At 40.0% G+C, this 23896-nt stretch overlaps 1 protein-coding gene and 1 long non-coding RNA gene across 2 annotated transcripts in view; both read right to left on the reverse strand.

Annotated features, from left to right (window-relative positions):
- Positions 1-2811: 2811 nt before the first annotated feature.
- Positions 2812-7812, reverse strand: LOC144456651 (uncharacterized). The gene is made up of 2 exons (XR_013485661.1): positions 7661-7812; positions 2812-3092 (listed from the first exon to the last, which is right to left on the reverse strand). It is a non-coding gene; the product is annotated as an uncharacterized LOC144456651 (long non-coding RNA).
- Positions 7813-12220: 4408 nt separating this feature from the next.
- LOC110198340 (uncharacterized) overlaps positions 12221-23896 on the reverse strand; it is a 174901-nt gene continuing 163225 nt past the window's right edge. The window contains 4 exon segments of the mRNA XM_078151725.1: positions 12221-13184; positions 19886-20027; positions 20584-20706; positions 23137-23246. Of these exon segments, the coding sequence (XP_078007851.1) occupies positions 13180-13184; positions 19886-20027; positions 20584-20706; positions 23137-23246 (380 nt within the window). The 3' untranslated portion in view covers positions 12221-13179.

Below are 23896 nucleotides of genomic sequence, written 5' to 3' on the forward strand. Positions count from 1 at the left end.
ATACATAATGGAATTGCATAAAACTAAATTAAAAGAGCAGTTAAAAATCCTCTAATAAAATGTACACGAAGAGTTATAGAATGCTTCTACAATTACCCTTGGTCACAGCTGTTTTGCAGATTATAGATAAGCAGGGGTGGGAAGTGGAGCCAAGTGTAAGAGATCTCTACTAATCATTTCTAGGTTCCTTGATGAAACAGAAATAAGGATGCTGTGAAACGTAAGAAAGAAGCGAAGAAGGGAAAAGACGTTAGGGAGAAGAAACCATTCACTGGTTGATCCATCGGGCTTTCATTTTTCAGTTTTTAAGCCATTGATTTCCGTAGCAAAATCAAATATTTTATAGACAAGATGAAAAATTATTTTTACAAGTGTTTTGAAGCAAGTGCTACCTAACTGATTATCTGGTGGGACCAGGAATTGAGGAAAGTTCACATTATCATTAAATTACTATTAAATACTCTGTTGTCGTTCAGTCATTTTCAGTTGTGTCTGACTCTTAGTGACCCCTTTTTGGGGAGTTTTCTTGGCAAAGATACTGGAGTGGTTTGCCATTTCCTTCTCCGGTTCATTTTACAGATGAGGAAACTGAGGCTTACAGGGTTAAGTGACTTGCCCAGGGTCACACAGTAAGTGTCTACAGCTAGATTTGAACTCATGAAGATGAGTCTTCCTGATTCAAAGTCCCAGGTTCTCTTACACCAAGTCCTTTTCTATAGAAGGTAGAATTTGAGTCAAAATCATCTATTAAGAAATTCTCTAGTTTGAGATAGCAATGCAGCCTTAAATGTTTCGCTAGGCAGGTGTAGCAAATCCAGCACGATTTTGAATTAAGTAATTGTGCTTATCCTTTATATGGGAAGATGATGCCCCAGCCACACTGGTATGTTGGAATTCATCGTTATTGACTACAGGTGTGCCCCTCCTCGCCTTCCCCTGCAAGGCCCAGTGTATCCTTAAACAGCCCTTTCAATTCTCTAACCCATCTGGGCTTCCCAGCGTCTTCTCGGTTCTCTGCCTTCCCACAAGAGCAATGCAGCTAAGTGCTGGATTGATTCCTTTCCCAGCGATCCCTTAGTGAAAGCTAGTTTATCAGATCTACTAATTCCTTATAATAGGAATAATGGGTCAATGGTTTATTACTCTGGGGTGACATTTGCATTTTAACTTGTCCTATAGCTGCAAGGGAGTGACTAATGGTGCTAATTTTATGTGTATTGGTTGGACTGAGGTGAGGAAAATTGGGTTTTATTATTTCTCCAGTGGTTGGAATGGATTTGTATTTCTTTAACCTAGTCCACCTTGGCATATGGCTGGTAGGCTGTGGCTCTGAAACAGAACAGAAGAAAGTGGCCCCCAGATCTTGACTTCATCCCCAACTCTCTTAATTAGTCTTACTGGACTTAGAATGCCAAAGGTAAGTGTTGATGGGCAAATAAAATCTTGGGAAAACATTTTCAGCATCTAGCTAAAATTTAACTTAATTTATTGCATATGTTTGTGCCTACAGTAGAGTGACTACTTGCTTTGTGTTCAGTGAGTAGAACCTAATTTCAGGTACCTTATCTTACTCACTCTGAGTCTATCGGAGCAGTGTTGGAAAATACATTTTGGTGTTGGCTCACTCTCCTGAGAGTTATTGGTATCTTCATTGTATTATGGTTGAGGGTTTTCAGTACCAAATTTGCTTGAAATCTTGTGAAATTATTTATGGGTAAAGGAGGAAAGTTGGGTAATGTGAAGCAACTAGCCAGTTTTGCGAAAGTCCCAATATGGGGTTATAGCTAACTGAAAGGGAGGAAAAAAACTCCCTATGTTGCTTCCCAGCTGAACTTAAAGTCCCTTTCGTAAATGCCTGTGTTTAGAGCATTCCCAAAGGATTCATTAGGACAAGATCAGCTTTCCAGGATGGTCACTGGAAGAGCAAAAGAACATAGTTTTTGTGTTATGCAGCTGGGATTATGTAGGTTCATCTGCCAGACAATGTTTCCTCAGTCTTCTTAGATCTGAGCTGGAGATAAGCCAGGGCCTCTTCCTACTCACTGGATATCTTAGCCCTATCAAAGTGGTATTAGCGCTCCTAAATACTATTTGTGGAATCTGAGATGCTAAAAAGCCCAAGTACAGTTGTAGTTTGTGGGATATTACTCATATAGACTGTGCTGATGAGGAGATTTTATATATTTTTACACACACACAGTACTTACACATACCAAGCAGATGGAATGTAACCTTGGTGGGGAAGATACTAGTATCTGGGCTGGGGCTCAGAAGATAGTGTTTGAGTCACGGATTCTAAGAGAGAGAGCGCATTCTAAAGATGAAGTATAACCAGTGTGGAGGCACAGAGAAGGGAGAGAGTATCGTGTGAGTTATGGGAAGTAGGCAGATGTGGCTGGATTGTAGAGTACGTGGCAAAGAATAATGTATAAATCTACTGGAATGATAGGAAGACACCAGGTTATAAAAAGGTTTAAATGCCACACAGCAGACTTTTATTGGATCCTACAAGAAAGAGGGAGCTATAAGAGTTTACTGATTTGCTGTGGTCAGACTTGACTTTAGGAAAATCCCTTTGGCAGCTATGTGAAGGATGAATCAGAGTGGGGAGAGACAGTAGGCAAGGAGTCCAATTATAAGGCAATTGCAGTAGCCCAGGTGAGAGGTGATGATGGATTGAACCAGCGTGTAGCTATTTGAGAGTAGAGAGAAGGACATGTGTGCAACAGATGCTGTGGAGATAGAAATACAAGATCCCTTTGCCTGTTTGTTCCATCCCTGGTAAAAAATTAACTCTAGAAAACAATTCAGTAAATTCTAGCCCTTTATTTTATTTTATTTTATTTTTTCCACTGAATTTTCATTCGAAGTAAAGGTATACAACAGAGAGGCAGCTTCCTTGGTAAGAGATCTGGATGGGCAGTGGCCACCATTTTTCCTGAGAAGGACCTCGGAGTCAGCAGAGAGGAATATTACTCTGAAATCTCTGCAGGCTTTAGTCTCATTTCACTTGCTCCAAATCTGGCAGAAACAACATCGCCAACAGGAAAATGAGGATCCAGTGGACATACGCTGGGTTGTGAGACAGCATCCTGAAACGATAAAACGATGAGAATAGCATGGGGTTTGGGGTTTCCTCTCACTATCTCCACTTCCTTTCTTTAGCCCAAAATGAGCTTCACAGGAAGAGACCTTTGAGATCCCCATGTGGTGAATGGAATGCATACTTGCATTGCCAACATCCTAGTTAAATTAGCAAAATTCGTTGGATTCCCATTGCTAATGAGACTAAGGTGGTAGGTTTGAATTATGAGGGGGTGGGTGGGGAGGAAACTCCATTTTTAACTACTGACCTCAGCCAGCCATGTTACAGAAACATGCTATTGGTCATATCTGGGAGCTCAGGGACAATTTTGGCTAAATAACTGTAAAATTTATCAGTGATAGAACTAATCAGAGCCTTTGTCCTCTCTTTGGTAACCCTGTGTTGTCATCTTCATACACAAAGAGTAACTCGTAATAGCTAAACAGTAGAAGAACTCTTTAGAGCCCAATGTCAAGCTGAGGATTAACTACAATATTAGCATAATGAGGGAAAGGATTTTAACTGGCATTCTTTGTAGTCAAGTGAAATGGAGCATATTTATAATATGCTACAAATCATTAACTTGGATATTAAACTGTTGCTATCAGAAGGAAGAGGGCTGGGGGGGGGAGGCGGGGTTTACTCATTTGTAAAATGTGAATTCCAAAAGTTTTTAAAAGGTGAATTTAAGCCAATCGCCTTTGTCTCCCCTATCCTCCAACTGTCCAGTGTGCTCCAATAACTCACTACAGAACCTGGTTTTATTGCAGCTGTTTGTTTCACGTTACCAAGGCCCTCCTGACAGCTCCAGAGGAATTTGCCCCAATGTGATTGGTAACCTTTTCTAGTGGTCTTATTAGCATATGGCACAGGTAGGTCTGAGAGAAGGACAAACCTCACATTGGCCCTTTGTCCATTCCTAGCATAGAGTGTAGTTGGAAAGATGTAGCTGAACAAGGGGACAGCTTTGGGAAGATGAAGAATCAGGATGACTTTCCCAGTTTACCCTCACCCAGGTTGTCAACCTTTATTACTTCACTTCTGTTCCCACCCACCCCTACCTTTTTTGTTGTTGTTGTTGGACAGAGAGAGAGAAAACTGTACTTAAAATCATTTCGGGGATTAGGAAAAACCTCACTTAGAAAGTGACAGATAAACTGTGCTCCGAAAGAAGTTAGGAGATGGAGTATGTTCTGGACTCCTAGGTTATATACCTAGTGACTAAGAAAGATGGTGGTACCATCAACAGAAATGATGTTTAGAGTAGGAAGAGCTTTTGGATAAAACATATTGTGTTCTGTTTTGGGTATTTTGAGTTATCTACAGTACATCAAGGTAGTTATGTCCAGCAGGCAGGTTGGTAATATGAGACTGTAGTTCAGGAGAGATATTAAGGCTGAATATATGGATTTAGGAATCATTTTCATCAAAATATTTGAATCTATGGAACTGATCACGATCACCAAAAGAGGGAGTGTACTGGGAAGAGAAGAGAGTTCAAGACAGGGCCTTGGGACAAAGCCATACTTAATGAATGGGAGGAGGAGGATAAATAGGCAAAGAAGCCTGAGAAGGAAAGGTCAGACTGGAGGCCTAAGGAGAGAGGAAGTTTGGAATAGCCACAGAAGAGGTGCTGGGTTTGAACCATGCATGCATGGGCCATAAAGTGAGGGAAAGAGGAATCCTCCACTTCCTATATGTAACCTGTCAGCCATCTTGTAAAATAATGCAATCACAAAATTTTTTTTTTTTAAATTTAAAAAAGTGAGGCAGCAGTGGATAGAGCACCAGCCCTGGAGTCAGGAGGACCCGAGTTCAAATCCAGCCTCAGACAGTTGGTAGCTGGGCAAGTCATTTAACCCCAATTGCCTAAAAAAACCCCACAAAAACAAACAAACAAACAAAAAAAAAAACGGCAGTCACATCACAGGAGCCAATAGAGAAAAGAACATTCAGATAAGATTGCTGATAGCATCAAAAGCCATGGCGGGATTAAGAAAGAGGCTGGTGGATTTAGCATTTGGCATTGTCAGCAGTCTTGGAAAAAGCAGTTTCAATCAAGTTGATAGGATAGGAAATAGATTGCAAAACTGTGAGAAATGAATGAGAGGTGAGAGATTAGAGGCACTGAGCATAAACAACCCTTTCTAGAAGTTTGCCTGCGGAAGGAAAAAGAGACTTAGAATAATGGTTTGAGAAAATGGCAGGATAAAATGAAAGAGGTTTTATTGTTGTTGTTTTTTAAAGGATGGGGGAGAACTGAACATGTGTAGAGATGGTGGAGAATTAGTCAGTGGAAAAGAAGATGAGAGAGAATGAGAAGACTGGAAACAATTGAATCAAGAACACTTAGGCTTACTGGGAGAAAGTCCACGTCTTCATCAAACTAGAGCAATGGTGGTGATGATGACAGAATGATTAAGGCAAGTTTTGAGGCTCTGAGCAAAGAAAGAGCTAATATAACCTCTGTTTTCTCAGTAAGGCAAGTGCTGCCTAGATTTGTAGTGAATCTATTTGGCATGGTTTTGTTTGTTTCTCCAAGAGCATTCCACAGTACATGAGTTGGAATGGACAAGGCAGATTGTGGGGACGATTCAGGTTTGGTTGGGATTTGGCATTGTATGACTGGTGATTGGACACAGGGTTAAGGGATTTGAGGAAGCCCCGTTGAGCATGGAAGTATGAACAAAAACAATAAATTCACTGCTTGTACTTTACTACTATGGTCATAAATCAATGATCTTTAGCTCTAACATACATCATTTTCACATGGTACAATGAAGCTACTTTCTGATTATTAGGAGCAGACTTCAAAAAGATACTCTCATTATGGAAGAAAAAGCTCATTGACTTAAAAATAACATCACTTTACTTCCTCGGTTGATTAATTTCAATGTCCAAACATAAAAATATTTGCTTAAGAGTGGCACAAACATTTTGCAGTGAAGTAATGAAATATGTATTCCTCTCTTCATTCTCTCATGCCCTATATGTAATCTGTTGCCAAGACCAGTTGATTTTACCTTTGTAACATTTTTCTATATGTCCTTCTCCCGCCTCCTCTTTCTCCTGCCCCTGTCTGGGATTTTCTCCTTCCTCCCTAGGATGGGGGGAGGTGTGTGACACCAAGTGAAGTCCCAAGCCCATTGTATATGTTCTGGGAAGAGATGTTAGCTTTGTTAGAAGAAATAAGGGTGCATTGCTAAGGAAATTCTAATCAAAGTTTGTATTAAAGATTAGGAATTAAAATAAATTGATAACATTCAGGAAGCAGTGACCTTGAAAAAGTATCATAGTCCCTCTGAACCTCAATCTCCTCATCTAAAAGGTGATTGGATTAGGTCTATAAGTCTTATATCCCAATTAAGTAGCAGTAGTAATAGTAGTAATATAGTAAATAGCTGATTTATCTGGTATTATGAAGAGGTTCCACAGGAGCAATTTTTTCCCAGATAACTAAAGCTTGCCTAATCATATTAGTCATATGGAAAAAGCTTATAAACGTGGCCTTCCTCAAAGGATTTTTCTTTTACTGTATGTATCATCAATGCTGAATAATCTGTATATAATTTATCCGTGCAAACATGTCACCTAACTTCTATTTATTGGGGCAGCTAGGTGGTGCAGTGGATAGAGTGTTGGGCCTGGAGTCAGGAAGACTCATCTTCCTGAGTACAAATCTGCCCTCAGACGTTTCCAAGCTGTATGACCCTGAGCAAATCACTTACCCTTATTGGCCTCAGTTTCCTTATCTGTAAAATGAGCTGGAGAAGGACATGGCAAAGCACTCCAGTGTCTTTGCCAAGAAAACCTCAAATGGAGTCACAAAGGGTTGGATACAACTGAGCAGCTAAAAACTGCTATGTACTGTAAAATGAGGATAATAATAGCACCTACCTTTCAGGATAGTGGTAAAGATCAAATGAAATAATATTTGTCAAGTTCTGAGCACAGTGGCTAGCCATATGATAGGTGCTGTATAAATACCAGCTATTGTTGTTGTTATATCTTTCAGTATCCCAGGCACGGGGACTCTGGGTCTCTAATATTATAACTTGCATATTTGCATTGATAGAGGGGAACTTCCTCACCTGTAAAATGGCAGAATTAGACTAGATGGCTCTGAGGTCCTTTTCAAATCCCATGATTCAATGAGTTTCCTACACCAGGGAAACCATAGGTCAGGAACAACCTCATTACTACACCTCACCTCTTTTTCCCACCTATCTGCCGAGAGGGAGTTATTGATCTGTAGAGTCGATCTGCTTGGGAATGGCATGCCCTGATTTCTTAAGAACAGACGTCACTTTACTTCCTCGGTTGATTAATTTCAATGTCCAAATATAAAAATATTTGCTTAAGAGTGGCACAAACATTTTGCAGTGAAGTAATGAAATACGTATTCCTCTCTTCATTCTCTCATGCCCTATGTGTAATCTGTTGCCAAGACCAGTTGATTTTACCTTTGTAACATTTTTCTATATGTCCTTCTCCCTCCTCCTCTGGGATTTTCTCCTTCCTCCCTTCTGCTTCTTGGCTTCCCTTTCTTTCTTCAAGTCTCGGCTAAAAACCTACCTTGTAGCCTTTCCCAATGTTCCTTAATGATAGTCTCTTCCCTCTGTTGATCGTCTCCAATTTATCTCGTCTGTATCTTGCTTGTACATAGTTGCTTGCATGTTGCACCTCCCAGTAGAATGTACTCTTTGAGAGCAAGAACTATTTCCCCCCTTTCTTTGTATCCTCAGCTCTTAGCACAGTGCCTGGCACGTGATATGCAGTTGATAAATGCTTGCCAACTGACTAGTGAGTGGAACTTCACATGTTCCTGGAAAGGGCCACAGAACAAATGACTTATTTATCTGTTTAAGAATTTACTTGGCTTGATTTTTGTTAAATACCAAGGGCTTTAATATAAGATTTTATTCCTTATTCCTTATGTTTATTTATATGAATTGCCTTTGGTGATGGTTATTAAATTTATAATAATTTCTTTAAAAATATTAGAGTGAATAGTTTCCTTCTTTCCCCTGGCAGCACATCTGCTCAAATACTCAAACATCTACTAAATGACATTTTCATTTAATCATGACCTTAGCAGATGTGCTTTCTTCCATTTTTAGAAGAAGTCATCAGAGAATCATAGGATATAGCCCTAGAAGGAACCATTTAATCCAACCACCAGATTTTACAGATGAGGAAACATTTATATAGCACTTTTAAAGTTTGCAAAGCCCTTTAAATCTACTATTTCACCAGAGCCTTATAACTGTTGTTAATATTATCTCCATCTAATAGATGAGGTAACTTGCTCAGAGACTTTAAATGACTTGTTCATCACCACATAGCTACTAGCAAGTAGCATTAAGGAAGGATTTGATCTCAGATTTTCCTGACCCTAAGTTCTAACTTCTACCCACTATAATACATGTGAACCCAAGGTCCTCTGACTACACATTTTGTGCTCTTTCCACAATCTTATATATACTGAGGTTGACGTTTTGTGTGAATTATCTTTTTCTTTATTGGGGAGTGGAGATGTTGTTAAAGAGGTTCCTATGTAGTTGAATTAGATTACCTTTGAGATCTCTCTTCTAATTCTGATATTTTTTCCTCCCTTTGTGTGCTCTGAATTTCACCCCTTCCTGCTTTCTGGGAAATTCCTATCCCTCTTCTTTTTAGGAACCTATCTCTCCCTATGGGTTCATGTCTTCTGCTTATAAACACGTATAGATGTGTTTCCTCATCTTTTTTTTGTGGGGGGGAGCCACCTTTATTTGATCTCTTTTAACTACTGCTTTATTTCCCTACTTTCTTTCCCAGCCATGCTTCTTGAACAAGTGGTCCCTATTGACTGCCTCCATTTCCTTATCACCCACAATCTGACTCTTCTCAACCCTTCCACTTTCTTGAAATTGTACCCTCAACAGTCTCAAAGAGTGTCATGATTGTTGAATTCAATAGTCTTTCTTAAAGAAATTAATCATCTTTAATGCTGTTAAGATTCAAGAAAGCTCGTGGTTTAGATCTCTTGGGTGAAAAGATGACCACATCAAAGTTAAAACTTATGTACAAACTACTGTTTAACAACACCACACAAAGTGGATGCAACACTTCTAACTACTCTTTGAAAATCTCTCCTTCCTTGTATTTCATGACATCACACTGCCCTGGTTCTTCTATTTCTCTGCCCCCTTTTTCATTTTTAGCTCTTTGCCACATGGGTATCCTCCAAAGTGAAGACCTTAGCCCTTTACTTTTCTCCCTCTGTACTCCCTCTGTAATTTCAATCATTTTGAAAGGTTTTGGCTTTCATTTCTCCCAAACAGAGAACTACAGCCCCAGTACTCATCCACTTGAACATCTCGCCACCACTCAAGAGTCAACAAGACTAAAATTAAACTTGATCCTCTCCTCCCTACAAATTAACCTCCCATCTTAACTTCCATTTATTTTTAGTACCACTGTTTCCTCAGGCATTCAAGCCTGAAAGCCTGGAGTCACTAAGGATTCTTTCTCCTTTATCATCATGTCATCAGTTGTCTTGATTTTCTTTTCATAATGTCTTTAATTCATCCTTTTCCCCTACTGTTATATTTCAAGCCTTTTCACATCATGTCTAGTCTACTACAGTAACCTAAAATTTCCCAGGCCTTGGTCTTTCCCCCTCTTCCAGTATATCCTAAAAGGCAGCTACATGCCTCTGTAGATAGTGTTGTGGGCCTGGAGTCAGGAAGACTTATCTTCCTGAGTTTGAATCTGGCCTCAGACACCTATTAGCGGTGTGACCCTGGATAACTCTGTTTGCCTCAGTTTCCTCATCTGTAAAATGAACTAGAGAAGGAAATGGCAAACCACTCCGTATCTCTGCCAAGAAAACCCCAAATGGGGTCATGGAGAATTGGCCACAACTGAAAAATGACAACAACAATAGTCAATTATAAATTTTCCTTCTCAAAAACTGTCAATGACTTCCTGTCCCCTGCAAGGATAAAGTCTAAACTTTCCATTTTCAGTATACTTGTGTACAACAACCCCCTATGCTTGGTAGTCTAGTCCCACTATTTCTTGCTGTCTCCTTATATGTATCTATTGCTTTAGACAAAGATTTATTTTGTGTTTCTTGTGAATGCCTTGTGAATTGTTGTCTCGGAGCCCTTGTTCTCATTTTATCAGGCCCTTCCCCTTCTTCTCTCCACCTGGCTAAAAATCTGCCCATTCTTTAAAGTCTAGCTCAAATCTCAAGTCTATCATGAATCCTTCTCTGATCACCTATTCCACAGGGTTGTTGTGAGGATCAAATGAGATAACGTGGAAAATGCTTTGCAAACAGAGTTATTACAATGATGATAATGCCCTGTATTTTATTTTTGTGTATACACGTTCTCTTTTCAACTAAGACCAAAGGTAACATTGGTTATTTTGTTTTCATTGTGGTAAAGAGATCTGAGGCAGCTAAGTGGCACAGTGGATAGAGTATTAGGCTTGGAATCAGGAAGACTCTTCATGAGTTCAAATCCAGCTTCAGATACTTACTAGCTGTGTGACCCTGGGCAAGTCACTTAACCCTGTTTGCCTCAGTTTCCCCATCTGTAAAATGAGCTGGAGAATGAAATGACAAATCACTCCAACATCTTTGCCAAGAAAACCCCAAATGGGTTCACAGAGTTGGACACGACTGAAATGAAACGATAACGGTAACAGAGATCTGAAGAACTTGAAATTTAAAATTCTGTCTAGGAAAAGCCCTAACGATCTAAATGTCTAACCTTGAACTTTTGTCTTTTTGATTCCACTTTAATTAAATATCTCCCATCCTCTATATTACTGAGTAATCCTTTCAGGTTATGTGAAGTTGGGAAAGAGATTTAGAATCCTAATAGAATAGGGTTCAAATGTGATAAATGATAAATTATTGTTGGGCATATTCATACCCTTGGACTAGGCAAAAGCCTGGGTTGAATCATTGCAAGAGTCTGAATGTACGTATAGGGATTGAAAAGGGGACCCAGCATTTCCAGTGACTCAGTTCTGCTTGTGCCTATGGGTAAGCACTTGAACTGATAGTACAGACCTTATTAGGAGTGCCATTTGGTGGCTTATCCACTTATTACTTACTACAAGTAATAAGTGGGTAAGCTGATTCCAGCGGATCCTTGTAGTGCCAATGTAAAGCAAGTGCTCCTAAATGACAATTAACTAGTTAACAGTGAAAACAAAAGCAGTCCCAAGTGGTCCCTTGCCTTTTAGCATCAGAAATACTGGCTTGAGAAAGCCTTAAGCCTATTCTCTTTGCTCTGAAATCTTGAATCCTGAAAGCATGACCTTAAGTGGGCACAGTGGAATGAGTGCTCATTCATAATTAGCTTTTACAAAAGTGAAATTTCCTTGGCATGACAGTGGAAAGAACACCAGACTTAGTCATAGCACCATAGATTTAGAGCTGAACGCAACCTCAGAAGCCATCAAATCAATCCTCTCTCCCTCCACCCCCATTTTGCACATGAGGAAACTGAAGCCCAGAGAGTTTACCTGAATAGCCTAGGGTTACACAGCTAGTAAATATTTGAGCAGGGATTTGAAGCCAGGCCCTCTAATCAAGTCCAGTACCCTTTACCCCAGTATTATGCCATTATAAGGGTCCCTCTCTCTGATCTCTCATAAGTCCTGGGTTTGAGTCCCAACTTCATCACTTACTAGCCTCGCTATATGATCCTGAGATGTTTCCCCTCTCTGGACCAATTTCATCATCTGCAAAAGGAAGATAATACTTTCTATAGGGTTGAGTTTATATCAGACATTCATAACTTGGAGGCTGTAAACTTTAAAAAGTGATATTTTGATGCAAGTGGTTTCCTTTATAATTTATATATGTGTGTGTGTATATGTATATATATATATATGTATATATATATGTGTATATATATATATGTGTATATATATGTATATATATATATATAATTTTAATTTTATTTTAGTCATTCAAAAACAAAAACATAGGCTTCATTAGACCAAAAGAGACCATGTCACAAAAAAGGTTCAGAACCTCTGGTTTCATAATAAATGCAAAGTGCTCCATAAACCTCAACTATTTTCACTGGTGGATTTAGTAATGAATACCTCAAAGCAAATAAGTGCTTGGATTCCAACAAATTTATTAATAAGAAGGAAAATTAAGGACATTACATTAAATCAAGTTCAAAAGTTTGATTACAGCATTAATCAGTACCCTGTTATTCCATGTCATGGCCAGAATAAGTTATGAAAACCTGTGACTGAGTGCTCATGGAATGCTACTATTCACTTGGGAGCTCCCCAGGAACATTAATTCAGGAGGTTGTTCCCACCAAACCTCAAAATTTGAATCTAGTTTATTTACAGTATTTTTTAAAAAAGCACTTGATAACAAGAAAATCTGAAGAGATCTTCCCCACTTTTTGAAAATGCTATGGCACCCCAGACCTTCTCCAACCTTGGTGGGAAGTTGTAACAGTTGAGGTCAAGGAAGCCATGTGCAGTAAGTCAGGTCTCTTGTTTTTTTTAAGCCAGTCACAAAAAGGAATTTGATGGCAAAATACAGCTGGAAGAAACCTGAGTTGATGAGATTAATAACTAAGACAGCCCACCCCTCCTTACTGCTGACACAATTGATCCAGAACCACTGTATTTCATATAGTAGATGCTTGGTAAATATGCAATGAGAAAGTCACCTTTCCAGCCAAAGCAGATTGCTCTTCTCTTTTCACCCTCTGAAGTGCCAGAGGAAAGCTTTTGGGGCTAGAGTAGAGCACAATACAATCCCAGTGTCTTAGGCTCTTACAGTGGAGGAGGAAGAGGTTCTCTGAAACCTGTTGGGAGAGGCTGTCATGTCCTTGGTCATGCATGTTACTTAAAAGAGCGGTAAATGGCTGCCCTTCAGCAGGCCATAGGCATCCTCATTGTTTTCTTCATTCTCTCGGGTGCCTGTGTTTTCTTCCCTTGCTAGGGACGATTCTCTACAAGATTACCACTGCTTGTTGGATGTTGGAGCTGGGTGATGTCAGAAGGTGAAAGAGTTTGCCATCCTTTGTCAGCCTATGGCTGCCCTGAGCAGAATCTCAAACTGCAAAAGAAAAAGAAAACAGAAATGAAGCCCTTCTCCAGGGCAGAAGGAACAATGCTAGTCCTAACAGGTCTTAGCATCTTGCACTGCTGCCAAAGGCATCACAAAATTATCTTCTGTTGGTTTTCAGTAAATCTTCTATTGTACTCCAATGTAAACATTGAGCCTACAAAGTCTTTGCTCTTAAGGAATCACAACTTTAGAATTGGAAGGAACCTTGGAGCTTATCTTGCTCCTTTCAGAGCCAGGGAAATTGAGACTTCTCCCCTCCATAATACCCCTATGAAGCCATTAATATAATATAATATATATAATATAATATAATATAATATAATATAATATAATATAATATATAATATAATATAATATAATATATAATATAATATAATGTATAATATAATATAATAAAATATAATATATAATATAATATAAAATATATAAATTCCTATAAATGTAAAATGAAAAATATAAATTAGATTTATATATAAATATATTTCTATAATATACTGTATATTCTATAAATATAGAGAGACTTTACCTGACCAGCCTAGGGTTACACAGCTAGTAAATATCTGAGCAGGGATTTGAAACCAGGCCATTTATTCAAGTCCAGTACCCTTTACCCCAGTATTTCTGCCATGCCGAACTCTCATAAGTCCTGGGTTTGCAACCCAACTCAATATAAAATGTAAATATTCTATAAATATAAATAAATATATTCTATAACTATAAAACCAAACAGATCAGTTTACCAAATCTGGACTTGGAAGAAGTGAGTTCAAATCTCCCCAATGTAACTTACTGCCTATGTGACCTTGAGAAACCACTTTAACCATTCTGGTCTTAATATCCTTAGAGGATGCCTTCTTCCTATGCTTCTCCCTTTTCAGTCCTGTGAATCCAGATTGAGGAGGTACTATCAAGGCACCAGGAGATTAAACTCATAGAATAAGACCAATAGGATATTAGAATAAAAGGAGCCTTTAGGAGATAACCTCTTCTAACTCCTTCATTTTCAAGATGAGGAAATGTTGAGTCCTTACTATGTTTAAATTGCTGTTTCATTACTAGGCCAGTGAGGAAAAGGACTCACTTTGAATGAATCTATCTCTTAGGAGTGATCACTTTCCAGAAACACTAGGTGATCTTGTAGTATCCTAAAGGAAGTAATTGTACCCACCTTTCACTTATTTTTCCTACCCTTCGTCAACCCGACAAAAATGATACAAAGCTATTACTTTTCTCAGACTGTTCCACAGACCATATCCTAAAGGTAATTGGGGTTCTCTGTCATTTTGGGACTATGGTCTTTTTCTACTGTGTTCTCTATTTTAGGGTCAAAGTGATATACATACAAGATACTTGGAGATCTGTGTGTAGGCTGTGGTTGTTTATGGCTGGTGCTGGATGGATAGATCTTCTCCCAGCAGACTTCTTTATATAGTAAAACTTTGAAAGTTCATACTAATTAGGCAACAAGACTCAATTGTATCACTGATGAATATTCATATATATATATATATGTGTATGTGTGTGTGTGTGTGTGTGTGTGTGTGTATAGATGTGTGTACATGTATATGTACATATATATTATATATGATTAAAAAGTATAATTCCCTCCCTCCCCCCAAGTTTTTGGCCTATTGATGGCCCCAGAGGAGTTTGGATTGTAAAAAAATCAGTCTTTGCCATTGAGTTTTGAGGATGAGGAAATGGTATCTTTCCAATAGCATTTGCTATGATGAAACTAGGTGGTGCAGACAATACAGTGCTGGGCCTGAAGTCAGGAAGACTCATCTTCCTGAGTTAAATCTGACATCAGACATTTACTAGCTGTGTGACCCCAGGCAAGTCACTTAACACCGTTTGCCTTTGTTTCCTCATCTGTAAAATGAGCTGGAGAAGGAAACGGTAAACCATTCCAGTATCTTTGCCAAGAAAACCCCAAATGGGGTCATGATTAATTGGACATAACTAACAAAAATACCAAAGCTAATACATCTTTCTAGAGGCTGATTCAGAAATAAAGTTGATAGGGGAACTAGCAAAAGAGTGTCAAATAAGAGTGTTGATAGTAATGTCATAGAACCAGAAATCATCCCAACTCTAGGCAGAGAAACTTCCCAGGAAAAGCCCAAGTCTTTTTTTTTTCCTGATAATTTTTCTAGGTGCTAAATTTGCCTTTTGTATGCAAAAGCAAAAGTCTGGAATTGTTTTACCAACTCCTAACTCATACTTTTGCCATCTTCTTGGATACCATCAAGGAATATGTCCATTGTCAATATTTTTTTCCTTATACTTAATTTTTCAAGGGGAAAAAGTGAGGTGGCTATGACTTTTAAAATTTTGCTATGATTAACAGTAAGACAAAATGAGAAGCCAGAAAAACTCTGACAAGATACATGTTTCCTAGATGTATCCAAGAAGAAGGCAAAAGATAGAACTTGGGAGTCAAGGCAACTGTAGAAGACTAAACTGTGCATGCAACAGGTAAATTTAACAACATAAATCCAAGCCCTCTATTTCTTGACTTTAGAACACAGCCCAATGGCCACAAGTCTGGCAATCACTCAGAACCTATTGCTGTTTTTCCCTGAGAATAGCCAATGTTGATGAAGACCAGGTTAGACATCTCTCTCCTTTCCTTCATGTGAATGTATGTGGTTTGGCAAAGACAGATTTTCTTTTTTAAACATAAACTCCTCCAGGGCAAGTACTAAATCTGTTTCGTTAACCAGGCACAATGCCCAGAAAAGTGCCACACATGTGTGTGATCACTTAATAAGTGCTGGGTGGCCTGAAAAGGAACAGTCCTATTTGTTTTTTTGGTAGAAATGCGGACATTTCTAAAATGCTGACTTTTATTAAACAACTAAGCTGTCCCTCAATGTGTTCAAACTGACTGGTTGGTTTAAACTTCCCTGTAATTTTCTGCACAGAAACCAAAGTGAAACTGATCCTCTCTCTACTTTTTGGTCTTAAAAGACAAAGCATGTTTGAGAAGCCCAGCTTATGCTAAATAAGACAGAGAAAAAGAGCTCCAGCTCTTTTAATTCACAAAGAGTTGGACACGACGGAAAACGACTAAACTAAATGCAACTCCTAGTTTAGATTTCTTGCCCTAAAGATTTTTATGTCAGCAAAGTTTTAGAAGTCAAAACCAACTCCCCTTTCTTCACCTGTAAGAAGAAAAAATGAAAATTAAGGAGAGCTTTGACAATGAACATGTTTCCTAGGTGGATCCAAGGCGCCAGCAAAATCCCTGACCATTCTTACAGATATTTCAGTCTCTTAACTCCCTTTTCCTTTCCCCTCACTTTACACTCCACCACAAACCCCACACTACTATAGATTTTTTGGTATGCTGTTGGTGATACTATGGAGCATTGAAATCTTAGAGGGAAGACATGATGTGGAAGGAATAACTGTAGAACTCTGAGAGAACTCTCAGGACAAGAGCAGGCCAGTTACATAACATTGCCTAAATAGAGGGATAACTGTCCACGTGTTCCATCCAGTGTCAAGAGATTTAAAGGAAGGAACCCAGCACGGGTAGACCTCCTACTGGAGATTTATGGAAAAATAGGTACAATGGTCAAGGTACAGACAAGCAAAGGTGAGTTGCAGTTTGCATCTGTGGATGATGAGACAGGAGATCTATCAAAGTCTTGATATATAGGAAGTAGAGTAATTTTGGTTGTTGGTACAGAATAGTTTCCAATTCCATATGGTCCATTTCAGTCTTGTGCCCAATTTCATTTGCACTGGCAACCAAGGCCATTATAAAAGGTTGAATCTTCTTACCTTAGTGATAACCAGCATTTTTGCAGTTATGTGAAGTTGGGCTCCTGGAATGATTTAGAGATAAGTCATGCTAGGGACTCAGAGATATGATAAAACTTAAAAGAAATTTTGGGCTACAAAAGAAAGGGAGTTCAAAAGATAGACTTAAAAATATCTAAGGGATTTTCTAACTAGTGGGCTTGGGGTTTCATCACCGAAGAGTTAACACATGGGTTTATCTAGGGGGAAAAGGTGGGCAGGTCCCTTTCTTTATGAGGAAGTAGCTTTATGTCAGCTAAGAACTACAGAAAGAGAGAAGGATAACATTAGAGGACAGCAGCTCTAAAGTGTTAGAGGCATCTATTACTTAAGCTGTGTGTCACCTATATATGTATCCTCTTCCATGCATGTTCTCTGTATGTTTTCCCTCCTTTTTTATACCTTCTTTCATGTTTATGGGAGAAGAGTATATTAGAGGAATATTTTGTTACTTAATTTCTAATGCTTTTGATAAAAATGTCCTTTGCTTCGAATTAATAATGTCTCCCGCTTGGCCTGGTAAGAGTAAATACATCAGCGGGAGCTTCTGAGGTGTGATTTTGAATGGATGGATCCTGATGCCCAAGAAGCCTCAAACACAAGGTCCTCTTCTTAGGACCCATATGTGAGAGTGCAGCACAGTTACTACAAAAGTATTATAGCACTGGGAAAATAAGTACTCAATCAAGACTTTATGATTAAATGACTTTTTTATAATATAGCTAATTTCCAATTAGTTCAAATAATAAATCCTCTGAAATGGTTGCATGTATTCCAACTTACACTATAAAAAGTTACAATTATATAAAATATTGTAATTGGTTCCAGCCCACTGAAAATACGAAGTGCTAAAGAATTTGACCACCTCGGGGGGGACTCATTATTCTCACTAATAGGGACCTTTATATGATTCTGCCCTGAGGCATGAAGGTAGATGATCTCTTTAGGTCCTTTCCAGCTTAAGAAATAAGCAATTCCAGGATAAATCTTGCTTTGGTTATCTTACTAACTTTGACAAACATTGTTCCCTAATAGGATGAAAAGGTGCTGAACAATTAGTCAAAGTGTACTGCAGGTAAACATTTAATAACTGCCTCTGAAAAAAAAATGCATATGTACAAAACTGAAAATGTAATAATTGGCAAGCCAGTTATAAGCTGGTTCTAAGACTTTCCTTACATACTGTTCCAGCTGTCTGTGGTAAACATAGGCTTAGAAAAGACCTGATTGCCATCATTATGACTGCCATCAAAAAGCCTTTATTAAATGCCTATTTCTATCTGATGCCTTGCTATGAAATGAAATACCTCAATTTTGCATATGATCTCCGATTTCATTAGTGTGGGTGCTCTTCCTCCATGCCTTTGTAGATGATTCAACAAGTTGCCTTGGTCAATAAGATTTATCACCTGTTGGTTAACCTTCCAGCGTAAGTATCCCTGAACTAAGCTAGTCTGGTTCTTTGGTCACACGGATTGATGGTCCATTGCTAGGCCCCTACTCAAAGCCTTCCCGATTTGGTAGGCCCTTCCATAGCTTGTATGTCATTGATATCCCTTTTGAGAATGTGAGGGTCACCTTCACACCACCATGAGCCCTCAGATTGGGCCTTTAGTGGAACTTAAATGAGGTAATATATGCAAAGTGCTTTGTAACCATAAAGCACTGCATAAATGTGAGTTATTATTAATGGACACCGTTTAAAGGACACTACATGGAGTCCCTGGCGCTTAGAGTCTGGTGAGACAAGTATGTAACCTATGACAATGTAAAACTAAGTGAATGGGGGAGCATTAACATCAAATATGTCAGGAGTAAAGTGTATTTGCGGGCAGTAATAAGGATAAGTGCAACCCATTAGTTACCTAATAAAGCACAAATTCTTAGCATTCAATGCCTCCCAAAGTTGGGCCCAGCCTGGGCTTATCTCAGATTACTTTCCTTTTTGTACTCTAATCCCTAGAACTACCCCTGGGTTCCAGTCTCTTCTCCCTGGAATATGCTTCCCACCCTGTTCTGCCTGTGGGCTGTCTATCCATCTTTCAGGGCCCAGCTCAAAGTCATCACCTCATTTACCAAACATTTATCAAATGCCTGCTATGTTTTGTATCTCATTGGAGATACAAAGATGACATGAGAAATGTCAAAGAAATCACATTACCACACCGGTGCAGCTGATAAAGTGTGCCAGTTGTGAAGACCTGAGTTTAAATATGATTTCAGATACATACTATCTGTGTGACCCTGGGCAAGTCACTTAGCCTCTTCCTGCCTCAGTTTCCTCAACTGTAAAATGGGGATCAGTAATAGCACCTGACTCTCACAGTTGTGAGGATCAAATAAGATAACATGCTAAAGTGCCTGGCATATAGCAGGCACTCAGTAAATGCTTGTTGTCCCTCCCCCTCCACATTCTAATTTGTATTTAATTAGTTCATTCAGTAAGTATTAAAGTGGGACGTACTGGGGGATACAAAAACAAATCCTTTAAAGAAGGTTATGTGCTGGGGGACAAGGGACGCAGAGAATAATATATACATATTCACAGAAAGTTAAATAAAAGCGTGTACAATGTAATTTGTCAAGGGAAGGGACATCTATAATTACAATTGTGTCTTATCTCCTTACTTGCCAAAATACTTCTCTTTCTGCCACAGGCTTAACATCTGACATGTAAGACCTTGATATTTGTTGAATAAATGAATAATTAGGAGCATCTGGGGAAATTGCGAACCCGGGCAGGGTGGGTCTGGCCAAACTTTCAACTTTCATCTAATCAGTCTGGAGGACAATTTCTCAAGAGCTGTGTGAATCACCGCAGCGCGAATGAGGTGGGGACAACCAGGCAAAGGCAGCTTTGGGGAGTTTTAAGCGCTTACCACACGGAGGAGGAGTTGCCAGGGGAACGAAGCCTCGGCTGCACAGGTGGATGTAGGCAGAGACCATGCCGCAGGCGGCCTGTAATTCACTTATCTCACAGGTGTCCCGGATGCACATACTGTAGAACGGGGCAGGATCTACCTGCAACAGAATGCCCCACAGCCGCTCCACCTTGCCCATAGGTCAATCAATACGTGGCTAATGAGCTGGGGAACAAGGTGAAGCAATAGGAGGGAGGGATGCAGATTAGATTTCCCGCCCCTTCCCTGGAGGTTAAGGGTTTTCTGGGACCTGGAAGCAAGGCAAACAATGAAATGACTCCCTGAGTCCCGTGGAGGTGAGGAGGAGCTGGGGGAGGGTGAAACTGTCCTTTACTAAATTTGCTTTTCCAGTTTGGGATGGTGTTGCTGACTCACATTCTCTAGGGATCAAGTTAAAAAAAAAGTTTTAGAGTTAAAAAAAAAAACTTCGATGCTTCATTTGCTTAGTATCTCAGCAGAGAGTTAATCAAGAGACTATTTGGAGAACTCGTACCCAGCTGGAGACTTCCACCCCACTTGGGGGCAATGGGTCTCAGGGCCCAGGAAGGGTCTATATTCCCAAGCATCGTCCTGCTCCTTGTTTCTATGGCATTTCCACTTTCTGAGGGTTTTTGTTTTGTTTTTGTTTTTGAACCACCAAGCCAACTTGTACTTACCACTTGGAAGCAATGACGGAGCTCAGAATGGGCATCCTGAAAGAATGCTTTGCAGAGTCTGGAGGAAGCAGCCCCAAGACAGACCTCTGCTTTCCCTCTCTTGGTCCGGCACTCATCATCCACCTAGTGGGAGTAAGCACAAACATTTTCCAAAGAATAATATTGGTCCTCACGACACTGTAAGATAAGTACTACTGGTATTATTCTCATCTTACAGATGAAGAAATTGGGGGTCCTAAGATGTTAGGTGATTTTTTTCCCCAGGGTCACACAGCTTGTAAATATCAGAGCTTGGATTTGAAACCAAGCTCTGCCAGTAGGAATTGTTTTAATCTTTGTTATTTGTATTGCTGGCTCGTGAGAGTTACTTAATAAAGACTTGTTGATATTTTTCCCCCCCAGGATATTTCAGTTTCTGAAAACCGGAACTTAAGAGCCTGGGAAAACTTACAAGATTCCATCTATAACATCTCAGATCTGCTACTTATACCGTGTGAGCTTGGGCAAAGTCATCTGACCTTTGGTTTTCTCCACAGTAAATCAAGGTGGCCCTCAAAATTATTGTAAGTATGATTATTGAGAAGCCCCAGTAATGGAGAGGTTGTCTCCAGGTTGTCTAATGGGCTGTTATCAGCCCAGTCGTTAAAACATTTGCAGTGTGCTCTGCAGGGGGCAACTAATTGACGCAGTGGATAGAGTGCATGACTTGGAGTCATCTTCCTGAGTTCAAATCCAGCCATAAACACTTACTAGCTGTGTGACCCTAGGCAAGTCACTTCACCCTATTTGCCTCAGTTTCCTCATCTGTAAAATGACCTGGAGAAGAAATGGCAAGCCACTCCAGTATCTTTGCCAAGAAAACCCTAAATGGGGTCATGAAGAGCCAGTAGGACACAACTGAAATGACTTGACAAAAAACCCAACATGTTCTGCATTCTGCTAATATGAATGAAAGATGCAGATTTATACTCCCCAGATTGAACCCAGTCCAAGTATATACCTAAAGTTTCATCTCAGGACCATGGAGTATTCCTCAAAAAAAAAATTCATCATTTCACAAGTTTGGATATTTTCTCCTCCAAATTCAGGTGCCAGCTCTATATCTCAGGCAATTTTCATGAATTTCTCAGCTTAGCACAGCTGGTCATTGGACGGCAGACCCAAGGTCTAGTGCTAGGTCTATACTTAAAGCCACCTTGCCTTTGTAAGAACCTCACAGAGCACAGATTCATTCCACTGTCATAGCTCTGGAGACTCCAGCATCTCCTCCACCCCACAGTTGCAACATTGGGATAAGATTTTAGTAGGTAACAGACTCCTGTTAATAAAGAAAAAGGAATTCATTTCCCCCCCCCACACACACCCCAATACCTGTGCTATATAGAGATGAGGCTTTGTGCAGTAAAAAAATTTAAAAAGCCTTCTGACTCTGGTGGGCTATTGCTATTTAACTGGTCTTGGTTTCTGGTGAAGATACTGTGATGGAGAGCTTTTCATGGCTTTTAACAGAGTAGCAAAGGCTCCCGGAGGAGGGAGGGAGAGAGAGAAATGGATTTCCTTCCAGACAGCATCCACATTTTTCTTCTTCCTAATTTCACCCTGCCTCACTTTCTCCTTTGCCAGTAGAATCACTGATTTAGAACTGGAAGGCACTAGAGACCAAGTAGTCCAACCCCCATATTTTACAGAGGGAGAAACTGAGGCATTGGATCTTAAGTGAAGAGCTGGAAAGGACCATGGAGACTACCTAGTTTAACCCCCTCATTCTGTCACACAGATAAGAGGCAGAGCTAGGATCTGAACCCAGCTCCTCTGACACCAAATCTAACACCATTTTTACTGTATGCCTCTGCCTCTTATAGTGGGTCTTTCTGGGGGTAGCTCTAAAGGCCTAACAGAGAGGCAGCTGAGTGGTACAATGGATAGAGCACTGGGCCCAGAGTCAGGAAGACCTGAGTTCAAATCCAGCCTCAGCCACTTATTAGCTGTATGACCCTGGGCAAGTCACTTAACCTCTGCCTCAGTTTCCTCAATTGTAAAATGAGGATAATAGCATCCATCTAGCAGGGTGGTGCTATTAGATCAAATGTGCATAACTCAAATAAGATAATATTTGTAAAGCACTGAACGTAGTGGCTGGCATATGGTAGAAGCTTAATACAACCAAGCAGCATTAAAGACTTTGTTGTTCTTGAATCATGTCCAACTCTTTGTGACCCCATTTGGGGTTTTCTTGGCAAAGATATTGGAGTAGTTTGCCATTTCCTTCTCCTGCTCATTTTAAACTGAGGCCAACAGGGTTAAATGATTTGCCCAGGGTCACACAGCTAGTATCTGAAACCACATTTGAACTCAGGAAGATGAGTCTTCTCTGCCTCCAGGCCTGGTGCTCTATCAACCGCACCACTTAGCTGCCCTATTAAAGACTTGCCCTGTATTATCAGAGGACAAACCTTATCTAATAGGGACTTGGAGACACCTTCTAGTGAGTCAGAAAACTTTCCTGGAGGGCCTGCTCCCTGCACACCCCTCAGTGGGGAGTGTGAGACTGACCTGCCATGCCTCAATGAAGTCATCCAGGTTTCCTGCCACAGAGCCATTTGGGAGCAACAGGTCATTGCCTGCCTCGTTGTCATTGGTGCCCAAGATGCCTGCTGACATACCTGTGGAGAGAGGCCAGAGAGCAAGGCTGGGTGAGGAAGAGGAGTTGACTTGAGAGGGGGGCAGGAATAAACTTTGAGTCTTATGTCCCACCGTAGAAGATATTGGTGCTGAAAGGGAATGGTAAAAGCTAGGGACTCTTGAATCTGAGTCAAATTCTGCCAAGATACTAAGTAACTGTCTGATCCTGAGCAACGATATGAACACCGGCCTGTAGTTGGGAAGTCAAATGCGCCCTCAAATGTTCACTAGCTGTGTGACAGTGGCAAGTCACTTCACCTCTGTTTGCTTTAATCCACTGGAGAAAGAAATGGCAAACCACTCCAGTATCTTTGCCAAGACCCAAATGGGTTCACAAAGAGTCAGACAACTCTTCATCAAGAACTCAACAACATTCACATAGCACCTACAAGTTTATGAAGCGCTTTACACATATTATCTGATTTGTTCCTCACAACAAACTCTGTAAGGTAGGTAGTGTTATTGTCCCCATTTTACAGATGAGGATGCAGAGATCACACAGTGACTAAAGTGACTGAAGCAAGATTTGAACTCCACTTTCCCTGACTCCAAAGTCTAGCACTCTCTCCACTATGCCACTTCGACCTCAGTTTCTTCATTTGTAAAATGATGGAGTTGGACTTGAGGGCCT

This window comes from Phascolarctos cinereus, unplaced genomic scaffold (assembly GCF_003287225.1).
Source record: "Phascolarctos cinereus isolate Bilbo 61053 unplaced genomic scaffold, phaCin_HiC Scaffold_4;HRSCAF=312, whole genome shotgun sequence".
Taxonomy (NCBI): Eukaryota; Metazoa; Chordata; class Mammalia; order Diprotodontia; family Phascolarctidae; genus Phascolarctos; species Phascolarctos cinereus.